This window comes from Lissotriton vulgaris, chromosome 8 (assembly GCF_964263255.1).
Source record: "Lissotriton vulgaris chromosome 8, aLisVul1.2, whole genome shotgun sequence".
Classification (NCBI taxonomy): domain Eukaryota; kingdom Metazoa; phylum Chordata; class Amphibia; order Caudata; family Salamandridae; genus Lissotriton; species Lissotriton vulgaris.
The window spans coordinates 1,207,777,318-1,207,792,471 of NC_141696.1; the positions used below are offsets into that span (position 1 = coordinate 1,207,777,318).

At 44.0% G+C, this 15,154-nt stretch overlaps 1 protein-coding gene across 1 annotated transcript in view; it reads right to left on the reverse strand.

Moving 5' to 3' along the window:
• EXOSC8 (exosome component 8) overlaps positions 1–15,154 on the reverse strand; it is a 289,111-nt gene that overhangs the window by 212,815 nt on the left and 61,142 nt on the right. Inside the window, exons 5-7 of the mRNA XM_086935084.1 lie at positions 10,413–10,458; positions 3,147–3,252; positions 3,019–3,064 (exon numbers count right to left, since the gene is read on the reverse strand). Coding sequence (XP_086791210.1) covers positions 3,019–3,064; positions 3,147–3,252; positions 10,413–10,458 — 198 coding nt within the window. The remainder of the gene's footprint in view (positions 1–3,018; positions 3,065–3,146; positions 3,253–10,412; positions 10,459–15,154) is intronic.

Sequence of the window (15,154 nt, forward strand, 5' to 3'; positions counted from 1 at the left end):
CTTCACCTATACTACGCTGCTTGCTGCCTGCATGGCCGCCATGTCTTGATCAACATGCGCTACATATCTGGCTGTCCTGCAATGGCGAGTGCATAGCCCCTCCCGCGCCCACGTCCCCACACGTACAATCATTGCCGGGGATACTGCCACAGACTACCTCACGAACAATACTGTATTACCGCACTTGACATTCCCTTATGGTGGTGACCCCCCTTGAGCACTTGACATACAGGCGAACCACCCGCTATAATCTTCTGCCTACCCGCCCACTGCACCGCTACCGATACATTAGCACCGCACTTCCCTCCCCAAACACATGGCAATCTCTACCTCCATTCCCCCTCCCTTTAACATATATTTTCCATGTTACTGTTTTGAAGTTTATTGATATACTGGTCCCATTTCCCTTTGGACCAGGCTCTTCAAAATTGGCTATTGTACACGCTACGCCATGGGGCTTTTGAAAGTAGCAGTCAAGGCCGAGGTGATCCTACCCGAACGCCAATACAAACACCAGACACTCATCAGAGCGGATAAGCTGTATAGATATTCGCTCTCCGACACACTTAAGATGCTGAGTAGCCTCATCCCTCAATACTGCTGCCCCACGCCCTCTTGGGGGGTGAACTCAACTGACACTCTTCCTCATGACCCATATGTGTCAAAGCGGGCCACAATCCACTTGCAGGCATTGATGAGTGCTAACATAGCCCTATAATGACAGGTTCACATATAAAAAGAGACAACTCTACAGACCTATACCTCTGCGTTACCAGCTGTTTGTACGATTGTGCAGTGCTGAAATAGACCTTTTTAAGCCGCCGGACCCCAGGGTTGTCGGCCTTGAGGCTGTGTTCATTAAATGCTCCTGAAGCAGTTCACTATATATGCGGCTGGCCCGGATGGGTTGTCAGCGGAACGCTGTGTATCATACATTTTGAATAATAACGGTCTTAAACTAAAAATTTTTTTTAAAAATGATGCCTGCGCTGCAGATTCTTGTGTTGTTGCCAGAAAGAGGACTCAAACCTTTAGTGTAATATCATTTATCTGTCCCTCTGCAATGAGGTTTGTGATCTCTTCCTTTTCAAAGTCAACTTTCAAAATAATGCATTTTGATAAATGTTTTAGAGTACAATTTGGTTGCTCTAAAAAAAAGCTCATTCATAACATGCTGCTGAACATCAAATCCTCAGCTAGAAAGCTTCAACCTGGAGGAATGACACATGGGTTTTCCACAGCAGTATGCAGGAGCTGTTAGGTTGGAATCGTCCTAATCTGTTGCTTTGATGAAAGCAACGTTATATTCAAGATTTCTTAAAGATTCGTCTCTTGATGGGTCATTAGCATCCATATATTTGCATATATGCCCATAGTGTTTTGTCATATGGGTTGAGGAGAGCTGAATCACTCAAGTCATTTTTGCAGAGGCTGATGTGCCACAAAAAGTGTTTCCATAGTGCTGAGATAATAAATTAATTTGGCTTTAGATCAGTCATGAGGAAGAGCAGATCCTTTGTATGAGGTCTAAATGTATACGGTTTTATAAACAGATTTCATGTTGCTCATATTTTGGTAGCAGGTTTTAGAAGCAAATCTATGGCCAGATTCTGAAGACCAAGGATCAACTGTAACAGAGGTCTGAAAAGGGCTTGGTCCTAATGAGCTTCAAGGATCGCCACCAACCAATCTAGATTGCAAGCATAGGGTTTTTGTCTGAACTCTAGCTAGTACTTATTGGAAGTATTGTAATGTCATTCACGAGATTGTCTCTTCTCTAGGTATGTCCCCCTCGAGGGTCAATCTGTTTACCAAAGGGATTTCAGGGTTGTAGCTCTAGTAGGAATGTTATGATTCCTGGGAGGATGTAAAGTCCCCTACTTCTTAAAGTGTGCGCCTTCATAAGATAACACTAAAATGGCTGAAACAATTTCTTCAGAATAAAATCTGGCTGAGAAAATTACCCTCTGACACAAATAGATGTCCTGACAGTGTTTAGTTCGACGGCATATGACTTTTTCAACAGACTTCTAAGTCTCAGCCCTGTAGCCTAGAAGTCTGTAATGTCCAAGGATATTTTCTTCAAAGGAACACTGTTAGGTAGTGGCAAAGGTATGGGTCGCATCCACGGAAGTAAAACTCTTTAAGGACAATGCATCCTTGAGCACGTAGTATTCAAAGCTTGGTAAATTACAAATATCTCAATGACTATTACCTCAAGATTACATACTAGGACGTTGAAAAAGTACTCTTCATCAAAAGATTTTTGATGACAAATGGTTAGTGGACGATCCTTCTGAAATCCACACATGGAATAAATAGACAGTATCCCCTAAATATTGACACAAAACTGAGGGAAAAGACAATTGCTTTGATTCTTTGAACAAATGTTTGTCAATATGCTCCGATGTGGAGCGGGGGCCTCCTTCAGGAAAAATGAAATTTTAAGACCTTTTGGGTACACATTCCCCCACATTGTGGCACCCTACCTATCACAGAGGGCCCACTGACATTTTCTAGCAGAGGTGGCATTACTCTACATGTGTGACTTAGGCAAACAAGATGCATAGGATGTGAAGCTGCCTTTCAGACTGTTTCCTTGTGCAGGAACATCACTTCATGAAAAAGAAAGAGAGAGAAAGAAGATAGAAAAGAGAGAGAAAGAGAGAAAGAGAGAAAGAAAGAGAGAAAGAGAGAAAGAAAGAGAAAGAAAGAAATTATACCATGCTGTGAATCAGGAACCTTACCCTAAGCCTTTTACTGGTTTACGTGTCACCTGGATAATTTTTAATGCAATTATGAATCACAGATTCTGTTTGATATAAATGGGACATCCAGTGAATGATGGTATATTGGGGTCTCAAAGCCAAGCAGATAAAATAATACATTTAAAATGACTGTTATTGGCAACTGTTGGTGATACAGGAGGGACTAAATAATAACATCAGTTGGCCTTTTGTTTGGAAGTCCTCTTTAAAAAGAAGAAAAGTGAATTTTTTAAGCTTATTCAGTACATACCTTGCCATTTGAAATACACAAATCTTCTTTTACTATCATCTGTGAACTAAGAGAAAGTTATTAGAATCAGTCAAAAGAAAGTACCATTGTGTATTCATGTTTATTAAGTATATTATAAAGTAACTTACTTTTCAATCACATCTGCTATGAACTGACTTGCCACTTGAGCCTCTTCTCCTGGGGGCCCAGAGCGGAATCTTGATGAACATAAAGGTGGCAGATCCACATTAGGTACTGAAAATACATAATTGTTTGTTAATCTTGACCTTGCAGTCTGCACAGACCATTGAGAGTTAAGGATATTATGAGTTTGCATGATAACTTGCAAACCATACTTTCGTTCTACATTAAAAGCTTAGATACAAATAAGAAAAAACGTGCACTTTGATTAGACTAGATCATAGCAACTGTGATGACCATCAGAGTCATTGAGATCTCTGCTTAAAAAAAATTACAAGAGGAACTCTGATTACAATATAGGAGTCTGATTACAGCAAGTGCGGCTTGACTAAGCAGCCATAATGAAGCCAATACCAAATTGTTTAACACACTGCGTACACTATGTAATACAGGAGTTGAAAAACAAGAATTCCATGGCAGTTAAAAAGCAACAGCTTCCGTCTCAATCAGTTAAAATACTAGTGCTATCAATAAACACACTTAGCACCTAATCGGTGAATTATAACCTTAAGGATACCCAAAGACTACTGCAGAAGATGCCTGCATCAACAAAACACATAACTACTAAAATGCTAAATTGCTAAAGAAATAATTCAAAGCTTCTTACGTCAAATTTGATGTGCAACGGTTAGGCCCCAGGGTGGTTACGCAAGTGAGCACCAGAGTGTATGAAAGTACTCTCTTTTTGCATGGTTGCCCCCACTTTTTGCTAAACTGCTGATGTGCTTTGACTGAGTGTGCCCTGCGTTCCTGTCAAACAGATGCCCAGGGCCTATGTTCTTTCCCTAAACTGCATTGAAAACAAATCCCAATTGCCACTCTGTGGCCACAGGTTAGTCCCTTCTAAATGGTACCACCAGTACCAAGGGCACTGTGGCCGAGGAAGGCCTCTAAGGGCGACAGCACTTACTGTGCCACCTTTAGAGGTCCTGTACCTTTGCACACACTACCTTTGCAGGCTGTGTGTTTTGGTGCAGAACAAAGTGAAGAGTAGACAGGGCACACATCCACGTGTGCCATGCCTGCTACCCACTGCCCTGGCATTGGACAGCCACCCCTCTAGCTGGGTGCACTATATCAGTAGTGAGGGTACAGTTGCATGAGCCCTGTACCCCTTCAGTGTCTATTCTTAGACATTAGAAGTGCAGTAATGCCCTTAAGAGTATATGGGGCTATGAGTTTCTCATTAAGAACTCCACAGTACCATAATGGCTTTACTGAAAACTGGGAAGTTTGGTATCAAACTTCTCAGCACATTAAACCCACACTGATGCCAGTGTAGGATTTAATGAAAAAGGCACAAAGAGGGCATCTTCGAGATGCCCCCTGAAAAACGATCTAACACTAGTGTCCAGGCTGAGTGGCTGCTCGCCAGCTGCCACCACCAGACATGTTTCTGGACCCCTGGGTCAAGAGCCTGCTGCTCTCTGGGATCTGAAGCAATGCAAATCCTGAGACAAGGTGCCAAGCTTCCTCCCTCATGATGGGCAGGGTCCACAAAGGGAAAGCTTCAATGGCTTGTCACCTTTGTGAGCTTCCCCAGGCCTGTTGCTGCTTCAAGCACCTGGCCCCCACCGGTTTTGACCCCCACTTTGGGTGGGAGAAACAGCTGAAAAAGCAAGTGAGGAGGAGAGGTGTGCCCACCTTTGCCAGCCCCACCCCTCAGGTGGGGGAGGCGAGGTGAAGCACAACTCTCAGTCCCTGCTATCTTGCAGATGGGGGGACCCAGCCAGAGTGAGGCATATGGCCCCCCTCCCACTGGAGGGTAGCATAATAGGGGGTGTACCCACCCAAGGGAAGGACCCATTGGTCCTAACCTTTACCTACCTGTACCGCTCCTTAATCTAGTATTTAGGGACCACCACAAACCTTGCTTCCTTAGACAAGCACTGACCAAGAAGAAAAGAAGATGAAGGACCGAAGAGCCGTGCTGAAGCTAAGAGGAGGAGGACACCCACTGACTTGGCCCCAGCCCTACCAGCCTGTCCCCACCTCGAACCTGCAGAAGCGAAATCCCAGTGTCTCCAGTAGCCATCAACCTCAAGTACCCAGAGGACCTGCCCTGCCTTCCACAGAAGACGGTCTCTCTTGAGCACCAGATTTGCTCACCCAAAGACTGGCTCCAGCCAAATCAGCGAGTATGCACAACTCTGCACACGACGCCCATGGCCAGAGTTCGAGTGGCCCAACTCCACGAGGAGGTCTCCCCGGCAATCCTGACCTGGGATCTGGTGATCTCGGACCGGCCTCGAATCCCCCAGCAAAGCCTGCAGCCTCTTTCTGGAGGATCCCCCTGACCGGAGTTAGTAAAAAAACAAGACACCTAAGACACCCCTACCCCAAAGTCCTTCGGCCTTGGGTAGTCCAACCAACGGTGTCCCAGCACTCCACCTTACCTCTCCAACCGGTGGTCACCTCCAGAAGATCTTCGTCACAGAGCCTGTAGTCTTTGTTGAAACCAGAGAAACCCTGATTAAATAAACAGGGCACCCGCTACCAAAACAGCACCCTGCACCGAGCCACTCCTGTGCCGCTGCGGGTGTACTTTCAGTGCCAACTCGGATTCCCCCTTGCTCTGAACAAAACCCCAGGAGCTTTGCTCCCACAACCTTGTGGCCTGCTCGTGACCAGCCACCAACCGGAGGCCCCCTGTCCCCATTGGATACCATTAGGCCTCAGCACTCTGCACCCGGCCTCCCTAGTGCAGCTGAGGGTGCTTTGAGAGTGCATCCTTGACCCTGGGGGAACCCTTGTTCTAACCCCAGAAACTTAACCTCAATGACCGTGTACTTACCTGTTAACCGATAACTTCATTTCTTTTTATAGGAATACATTGACTGTTGTTGGAAGCTGGCTCTGTATTTACTATACCAAAGTGAGGTATAGTTTGCACAGAATCCAGTGGAACCCCAAAAGGTAGGCAGAGATGAAAATAGATCGCACCTTACTCTCGATTTGTGGTAATGTGGTCGATCAGTAAGGCTTTATCAGAGGGTAGTGTTAAGTATTTCTTGTACACACTCAATGAGCAAATGATTGTCACACACTCAAAGACTGAACTTCAGACCAATTGCTTTTGTATAAAAATATCCTTATAGTTATTTTATATACTAGAAACAAGCAAGCCTGGCACAGGTAAGAGATTTATACTTTGCGGTAATAATAATAATACAGTTTGAATTGCAGTTGTAAATATACTTTGGTTTGATTACAGTAGAACTACTGGTAATGCAATGCTTTGAAATATGGTACATATACTCGGTTGTTGGCTTTTCAATAAAATATCAAGTGGATTACTTTACAGATTACCTTTCTTACAAGGTGTAGTATACCTGGATACTGCACTAAGACATTTCCTGTAAACAGGTAAGTACTTGTTGTTCGGTTACAGTTTTAAAGATTTTCATAGATTTTCCAACTCCACACTTCAGAGAAAAACAGTCAATGTTATCCTATAGGGGAAATAGTGTTATCGGTTCAAAGGTAAGTATTCGGTTGTGGGAGTTGGTATTCTGGGGTTAGACTCAGGGGACCCCCAGGATCAAGGATGCACTCTTGTTACACCCTCAGCAGCACTAGGGCGGCCGGGTGGGGGCTAGGGGGCCTCCGGAAGATGGCTGCTTACGAGCAGGCCACAAGGTTGTGGGAGCAAAGCTCCTGGACTTAAGCTCAGGGCAAATTGGGGTTCAAGACAGCACCAAAGGTGCACCCTCAGCGGCACTAGGGCGGCTGGGTGCGGAAAGCTGTTTTGGCATCGGGTGGCCTGTTAATTTAAATTGGGTTTCTCCGGTTTGCAAACACACTGCAGGCTCGGAGACAAAGGTCTTCTGGGTGAGACCATCACTTGGAGAGGTCAGTTGGGATGTTGGGGGGTTGGAAAGACCCCATCGGTTGGGCCACACAAGGCCGTGGGGCGTCAGGTGCAGGGGTGTCTTTTAGGGTCAGATCCTCTTATCAGCTTCAGGTCGCGGTTGGGGAGACCTTTTGGATTTAGGTTGCAGGCATCAGCTGGAGGCTTGAGGCAGGTCTGGGTTTTTGGATCTTGGGTCAGGATCGCCGGGGAGACCTCCTCGTGGTGTTGGGCCACTCAAGCTCAGGCTGTGTGCGACAGGTGCAGACTGGCAGATTTCGCAAGAGCTAGAGAGTTTTGGTGAACAAATCCGGTGTTCACAGGAGACAAACTCTTTGGTTTGGAAGGTCAGGTCAGGTCAGGTCAGGTCAGGTCAGGTCCTCTGGGTTCTTGAGGTTGCTGGCTGCAGGACCCACCAGAGTTTTGCTTCTGCAGGTTTGAGGTGGGGACAGGCCGGTAGGGCTGGGGCCAAGTAAGTGGGTGTCCTATTCCTCCTCTTAGCTCCAGCACAGCAGTTCGGTCCTTCTTATCTTTCTTGTAGTTTCTTGTCTGAGGAGGCAAGGTTTGGGGTGCCCCTTACATACTAGATTTAGGGGTGTTTTAGGTACAAAAAGGTTGGGACCAATGGGTCCCTTCTTTGGGGTGGGTACACCCCCTATTATGCCACCCTCCAGTGGAAGGAGGGCATATGCCTCACTCTGGTTGGCTGAGTCTCCTCATCTGCAAGATGTCAAGGACTGAGTTGTTCACCTCGCCCCCTCCACCTGAGGGGGAGTGGGGGGGGGGGGGCAAAGGTGGGCACACTTCCCTTCCTCACTTGGTTTTCAAGTTGATTCTCCTGCCCAAGACCTGAAAGCAGTAACAGGCCTGGGGAAGCTCACAAAGGTGGCAGGCCTTTGAAGCTTCCCGTACGTGGACCCTGCCCATCCTGGAGGAGGAGGCTTTGCACCTCGTCCTAGGATGTGCATAGCTTTCAGGCCCCCGAGAGCAGCAGGCTCTCGACCCAGGGGTCCAGACACATGTCTTGCGGTGGCAACTTAAAGCAGCCACTCAGCCTGGGTACAAGGTAGTGGTAGGTCGTTTTTCAGGGGGGCATCTCTAAGATACTTTGTGTGCGTTTTTCATTAAATCACACATTAGCATCAGTGTGGGTTTAATGTGCTGAGAAGTTGGATACGAAACTTCAGTTTTCAGTGCAGCCCATTTTGCTCGCTCCCGACTTGTGGCCTACCAGGCTTGGCAAGGTTACCAAAGTTACCGAAGTGACAGTTATTGGACAAATTAATTGTCAATCTGTTTACAGCTTACTGACAATTTATTGGCAAACCATTGATGACTTATTAATAATTTGCTTACAAGACCTTGAATGTCCCTCTAGCCCACCCGCTCTTTGCTTGGACACATTTTGACATGATGGTAATTATTGAATACAAGCTATTGGTTGTTTGCTTTTGTTTTTTCTTTGTTTTTGTCCCGCAGTGTTCGGGCTTGACTGTTCCCATGAGACACAGGGTCAAGAGGGATTTGCATATAGCTGGGTCTGAACGGAGGTGGCGAAGTGAGCTAAAGAAGGATGATGGATTCAACCCAGATCTGTGACTGGGGCGGAGTGTCTGAAAAGTTTCAGCGCTCCGTCAATCATCTCCTTGTGTTTGCTATGGTATTTTCATAGCACAAACCTAGCCAAACACAAGTGGTCCGCTGTGTGTGTGTGTCCGAAGACAGGCATAAAGTCAACAAGTAATAGGGGAGGAAGCAGAGTTGTTGAGGGTTAACGCATTGAATGTAGTGTTCTTAAAAGAGGGGAGTCTATAACGCTTTCCTAAAATGTAGCAGCGTTTGAGCAGTTCTGATGGATACAAGAATGTTATTTCAGATTCTAGGTGTAAAGATTAAAAAGGCTTGCTGTCTTTTTTTCTTTTTTATACTACTTAAATTGCAATCTGATGGTGCTCTGGCTGTGGATATGCCAAGAACCACCACCAGCTTGTGTACAAGATAAGCATGAGTGCTGGCTGCAATGGCTTTGTAAATGATGTTACCGGTTTTGAAAATGGTGCATACTGACAAGCAGAGCTAATGGAGTTCCATCAAGACTGGGTTGATGGGATCTTATTACTTCATGCTCTGCATAAGACGTGCTGCAGCTTGTAGGATGAGCCTTAGGAGTGCAATGTGGAATCTGTGAGGCCAAGCAGTAGGGCATTACCACCATCAAAGTTGGCGTTTACTGGGCAAGGGGTACATCATCAAAGCCAGCAGAACAAAGCGATCTTCCAGCAAGGAAGATCATGCAGCATAACAAATGCTACCACATAATCAGTCATTGTGAAGATTACAGTACTTCATCAGGTAAAATGAACGGATCTATAAAGGGATCTATAAGCAAACAAACAACCTCCTAGGTCAACAAAGGTACTTGATTGTTCAACCTTTTAGATCCATAGGCAAACACCTGATCTATTAGGCCATAATGTCCTTTTGTTATGCACAGATTAGCCTCAGATACTCACAGCTCTCACAACTATACATTCAAGCCATGTTCAGTCTATATTTTAAAACCTAAAAAGTCACTGAGCATTTACTACAAGGGATAGAAAAATAAACAGACAGGCTCTCATTTCAAGGGCCCATGCACATACATAATCAGGTAAGTGCGATACAATTCTCACAACAGAAACCAGCTCTAGTAAGCGAAGTCACACCATCTAGCTCATTGCATGGTGAGGCGATGCAAATTCCTGACAATAGTTGTCAAAAATGGCTTTAAAGAGTTATCGTACTCCACCCACAAACTCCAAAGGAAGCATTCAATACCGAGACCATCTAGGTGACGGGTCTGGCTTATATGTCATCAAAGCAAGGAGGGGCTAAAAGCTTTTGTTCACTCTAAAAGGGCAGGTGCAGTTGGCAGACTCCCTTAAGTCTCACCCTCAGAATGTAAAGACTTTTACAAAGAGGAGGTCCGATGTGGTAAAGATGAACCGATGCCTGCTCTTACTTGTCGAGAATTCATCTTCATAAGACCTTGTTTTTTTGAGAATTTCGAATTCCATAGGCATCTGTACCCAATTATTGTTTTCCGCTCAATTTTATTCAAATGTGTACTTTTGTAAGCTTTATACAGAGTGAAAGGGACTACCAGTCTAATATTACTTTCTCCAAAGGTCACCTGCTTTGCATTGGTGGGATTCAAATGATATCGGTTTGATTAATCTCATGAGTTGAAGTTTTGTTTTACTTCTTACCTTTATTGGTGCCAAAAGTAATGTTAGATGAAAGCATATATCCCTCTGTCTCTACTACATAATGTTGACTTTCATTTAACAAAAATAGGGAAATCAGCATTAACCTTTTTACTCACCAACGTATCCTTGATTGGGTGCATCTATTGTGGGTGCTGCAAACTCCTGTAAACATTCACAAATTACATTATATTACAAATGTTTAAACACTAAACAAAGTAGCGATTTATCAGAGTAGGCAGGGGGCTAGAGGTAACTGTGCATACGTGATATTACCATGCAAACTAACGATGATATAGTTCAATATCTTTCACATTCAAAGTTTGATTTTGCACAATAGTACTGACCTGATAAGGCAAACAAGAACTCTGAACTGAGTAGTAGAAAGTGACAGAGATAAGCTCTTTTCCTGAGGAACATCTGTTCCATTTTTACTGCAAACTTCAGTTAAAAACTCACTCTTGATTTAATTGCAAACCACTGTCTGTACATGCACTCTTGACTTTTTAAAGAAGGGTTCGCTAACGGGTAGCTCGGGAGCTACTGGTAACTTGTTTGACCCTGGAAGAAGACCCAGAAGTGCAGTCCAGAACAATATTTAATTCAGAGGGTCTAGCCACATTTAGTAAGGCAGCATTACACATCCCTAGACCCCGATGTTTCAAATATTTTTAATGGGTTTTATAAATAACTAATGCTGTTGTACATTGTAAGTCAATTCAATGAGCATCACTCCACAGTGAACACTCTACAGTAGGCAAACAAGTTAATAAATATACAGTTGCATTCACTGTTTATCGTACATTTTCATCATTAGGCAAACATTTTAATAAATATAAAGTGGCATTCTCTTGTAATCACTCGAACTATTAACATAAAGCTTTTAGTCTCCCATATTTCGCTGATTACACATCAGGTATAACATGATAGGGAATTTCAACTTGGGAAAGGGCAAACAAAAAGGAGTGCACAAGCATATACAAACTGATCTTCACATCAACCACCTGGAAGAACAATGGTTAAGAATAAAAGGGGGGGGGGGGAGGAAGAGTCCAGGGATACCATAAGGGATCACAGGATGCATTAGATGCTGGGGGCTTTTCTGCCAAGAGTTCTTTGAATAGTAATACCAGTGTCCCAGGCTGCTGCAGTGGATTGCTTCCAAAACTCTACAGGCCTCTTCCCAGTGCAGCGCAGTACTTTCTGCATCACTCCAGTGCGCAGAGGCCTGCACAACTGGGCAAAAGACGGTGGCTGCTGTGCTCGCCAATGCATAGTCAGTAAGCGTTTTCCCAAAAGAAGAGCCACATTTAGAAAACGTACCGTCACCCTATGGCTCTTCCCCCTGGGGTATAGGCCAAATGCTATTGCTTCCAATGAAATAAAAGTAGTGAGCTCTGCGACAGTGGCCAGTACCCCTTCACTAAAGAGCAAGACTAAAGCATATGTTGAAAATCTGCTGAATGCAATTGACATCTGGGGCAAGTAAGTTGGCCGATGTATACATGTGGTTTAACCTCAACTGGGTAAGGTATGCCCTAAGAGTATCATACTATATACTTTATCTTGCATTTCTAGAAATGTGATGCGGAGGCTTGAGGGCCTGTACACATTCTGTTTTATGTAAGGGATGCCCTAAATCTTCCTCCCATTCATGCCGGAGATGTGCTAGCAAGATCCCAGTATGCTCCCGAATTGCTCTATAAAACAAAGTAATAAGATGTCCTCCTTCTTCCATGATGTGAAGTGTATGCATTACTGCAGGTGTAGGTGGATTTACAGATATCACACCCCACAGTTTTCTAAGTGCTCCCAGCAACTACACATGTAAAATGAACTGATTTGGCGGAATGCAATAAATGTGTCCTGGAACAAATTACCAACTGCGACAATGGAGTGTTCATGCCAGCTTGTCAACTGGTCAGTAGTAAAGTGCATCAATATCAAAAAGTAGGGCAGATAGTACTCTTGCTCACAACAACATATATGAGACTACTCCAGGGTAACTGTTCCTATCGTGCTACATCACAGGTTTGGAGAAGTTGTAGAGGGGTAGAATGGATACTTCCTTGTTAGGAAGTAGTGCCCTCACACACCCGTGACGGTGTCATGCTTCATCATCGGACATTGCCCCTTGTGCAGTTGGTGCTGCAATACCCCATGGATCCCACAAAAGGGCTCATTGATGGAGATCTGTTTTAGAAAATGCTATTATGGGGAGTGCGGGTGTATGGGGAATAGGGGGTGGGGTTCTGGTAGTGAATTAAAACTACCTCAGCGGTACTGCAATATTATATTTTAATCCTGGGTCCCCACGGTAAGGTTAAAAAGTGTATGCAGAATTTCTCATAATGGAGAAAGGCAATCTACCAGTGTGTGTGGGTCTGGGTCGACATGTTTCACACCTCCATGGTACAGGGGGGGATCAGTGGTGCTTCATCAGGACCAAAACGGAGGGGGGTGGGAGGGTGGGGTGTTTTGTGTCTCATGGGGTATTCACTGACACCGCTAAATAATTAATAGTGGGTCACTTGGGTATCTCGTGGTCAAATGACCAAGGAGAGTCTGGATTTTCAACCCTCCAATTCAAAATAAAATGCACCTTGGGTCCAGGCAGAGGACCAAGAACGTGCTTCGGTTAAGATAGTGGAGTGTCGCAGTGTTTAGTGAGCAGAACTACCCTTCCCGTCTGCCAGCCCGGTTGCCTCCTAATAAGGAAGTACCCATTATACCCCCTACAACTTATCCAACCTGTGATTTATCATGACAGGAATAGCTACCCTAGAGTAGTGTTGTCTCAGTAGTAAAGTGCCACTCTGAAGTGGTGAGGTCAGTGAATATGGAGTAATGTCTTTTGTGAGTTGCAACACTCGTCACACATCTTCGAGCCAACCGCATATGTATTGTCCACGAAAGGTACAGTTTCCCTGTGGAATGTACAAATTGATGTATTACATGCAAAGGGGGGGACCAGCTCCTCTGCTAGCTTCAGAAATGTTATTTCCTGATAACCATCTGGCTATTCATTGAAGCTGTGCAGCTTGATAATAGGCCTCAAAAGAAGGCACCCCTAATCCGCCACTTCCCACAGGCAATTGAAGCTCAGTTAAGGCTACCCTACATCTTCCTTCGTACCAGAGCAAATCCTGCAGTGCCAGATTCAGATCAATGAAAGAAACATTTTTTTACAATTACTGGAACACTGACAAAGTTGTATGGTATGTGGGGGAGGATAACCATTTTAGACCCAAGATAGTGGCAGCCAGCCTAACCAATGGCTGGGCAACACGCTTACGCACAAACACACACTGTAACGGCATGTGGGACTTGCTACATATAAGACCACCAGTCTCCACTCTCAATTTTTCAAATCAAAGGGCGATATGTTACCTTGCAAGTCCCCCTCTATCAGTCATGAAGTGAGCAAATAGCTGATGTTTGAAAACAAAATGATTAAAATCCAAAACATTTTTCACGTGACCCTTTGGATGATTATCTATGGCGTGTTTGGGAGATATATAGTGGTTAGTTGCTTTCTTTGTGCCAAAGATCATTTGTTACTCTGGCTGTTATTTCATTAGTCATGTGGTGGCATTTTATAGGGATATATGTTTTTCAGACATTGTTTTTGGTATCCCTTTCTTCTGTGTTGTGGTATTTTGTGTTCTATCACAATATTGAGTTTTAATTTCCGCCCTGCCAAAACATTGTATCCAGAACGCCAACACCAATAAGAAACACAATCTTATGAAGTTAATTATAAATTTAGGGGAGTATATTTATATTCTTAACTCCACATCCATTTATCATGAAGATGTATCTGTATCTATGATCAATCTCTTCAAGAAACGTAGAAATGGAGCTACGAATGGTAAATTTACCTATGTAATGAATATACTGGATTCCAAATTTTGGCTGACTGTATATTGCTACTTGTTCTTAACACATTCATTTGGAGGGCCACAATTGTGGTAGTATGTGATGTGGTAACTATTGCAACAGTGATCGAAGTCATTACTAACTCAGGGCTACTTTCATCAGAAGTGTGTCTCAATGGAAAAAGTGGAGACACTTTATTTAAAGCGATTTGGTAAAGGTCTTTTGAATAGAGCAGAATTGAAGCTTAATTCGGAAAAGAAAGAAATTATGTATATTGGATAACAACTTAGTTTAAGAGGAAATCGAACTTCCATTTATATATCTGCAGCCCATTTGTTTACCTACTTTATATTTTTAACAGCTGATAGCTCATTTCGGTCCCTTTGGTAGATACGGAAAAGTGGTTTTGAACACAGGAACAGATTACAGCAGCTGATGTGCACTCAGACCGCAGTGAAAGCTACAGAAAAGCATTTGTAAGGGACCAAGACGGTCAAGCACCAAACTTAAAGTGACCAATTGGTAGGACTAGATCTGTGACAAGCTTAAGGTGCGGTAGGTTCTAGAGTGTACCCATGAGTCAAGGACTATGATCTTATGCATTTAGCCATTAGCTGCAAGTAAGAGGCGAGTCTACATGCCTCTCTGGAATTTCAAGAAGACTTCACTGGGCAGGTATTTTCAAGTGTATTTTTTTTTTGTTTTCTCATATGGTTTTATTGGCGCTTATAAGTAATGGCAGTACATCCGTACTTTACTTTCAATTATCACTTATTGACAATGTGCTGTCTCATACAATCTTTTCTAGCATGATGCATAAAGAATGTCTCATTAAACTAACTAACCCCAGCCCCCTTCCCCCACACCCTACCCCACGCTCCCCTCACTTCCCCATTCAGTCCATGTCAGGTTACATGGTTATGTGCACAATACGAAAATATATCTATTTGCTGGAATAATAAACATGGCCTTGGAAGTTTTG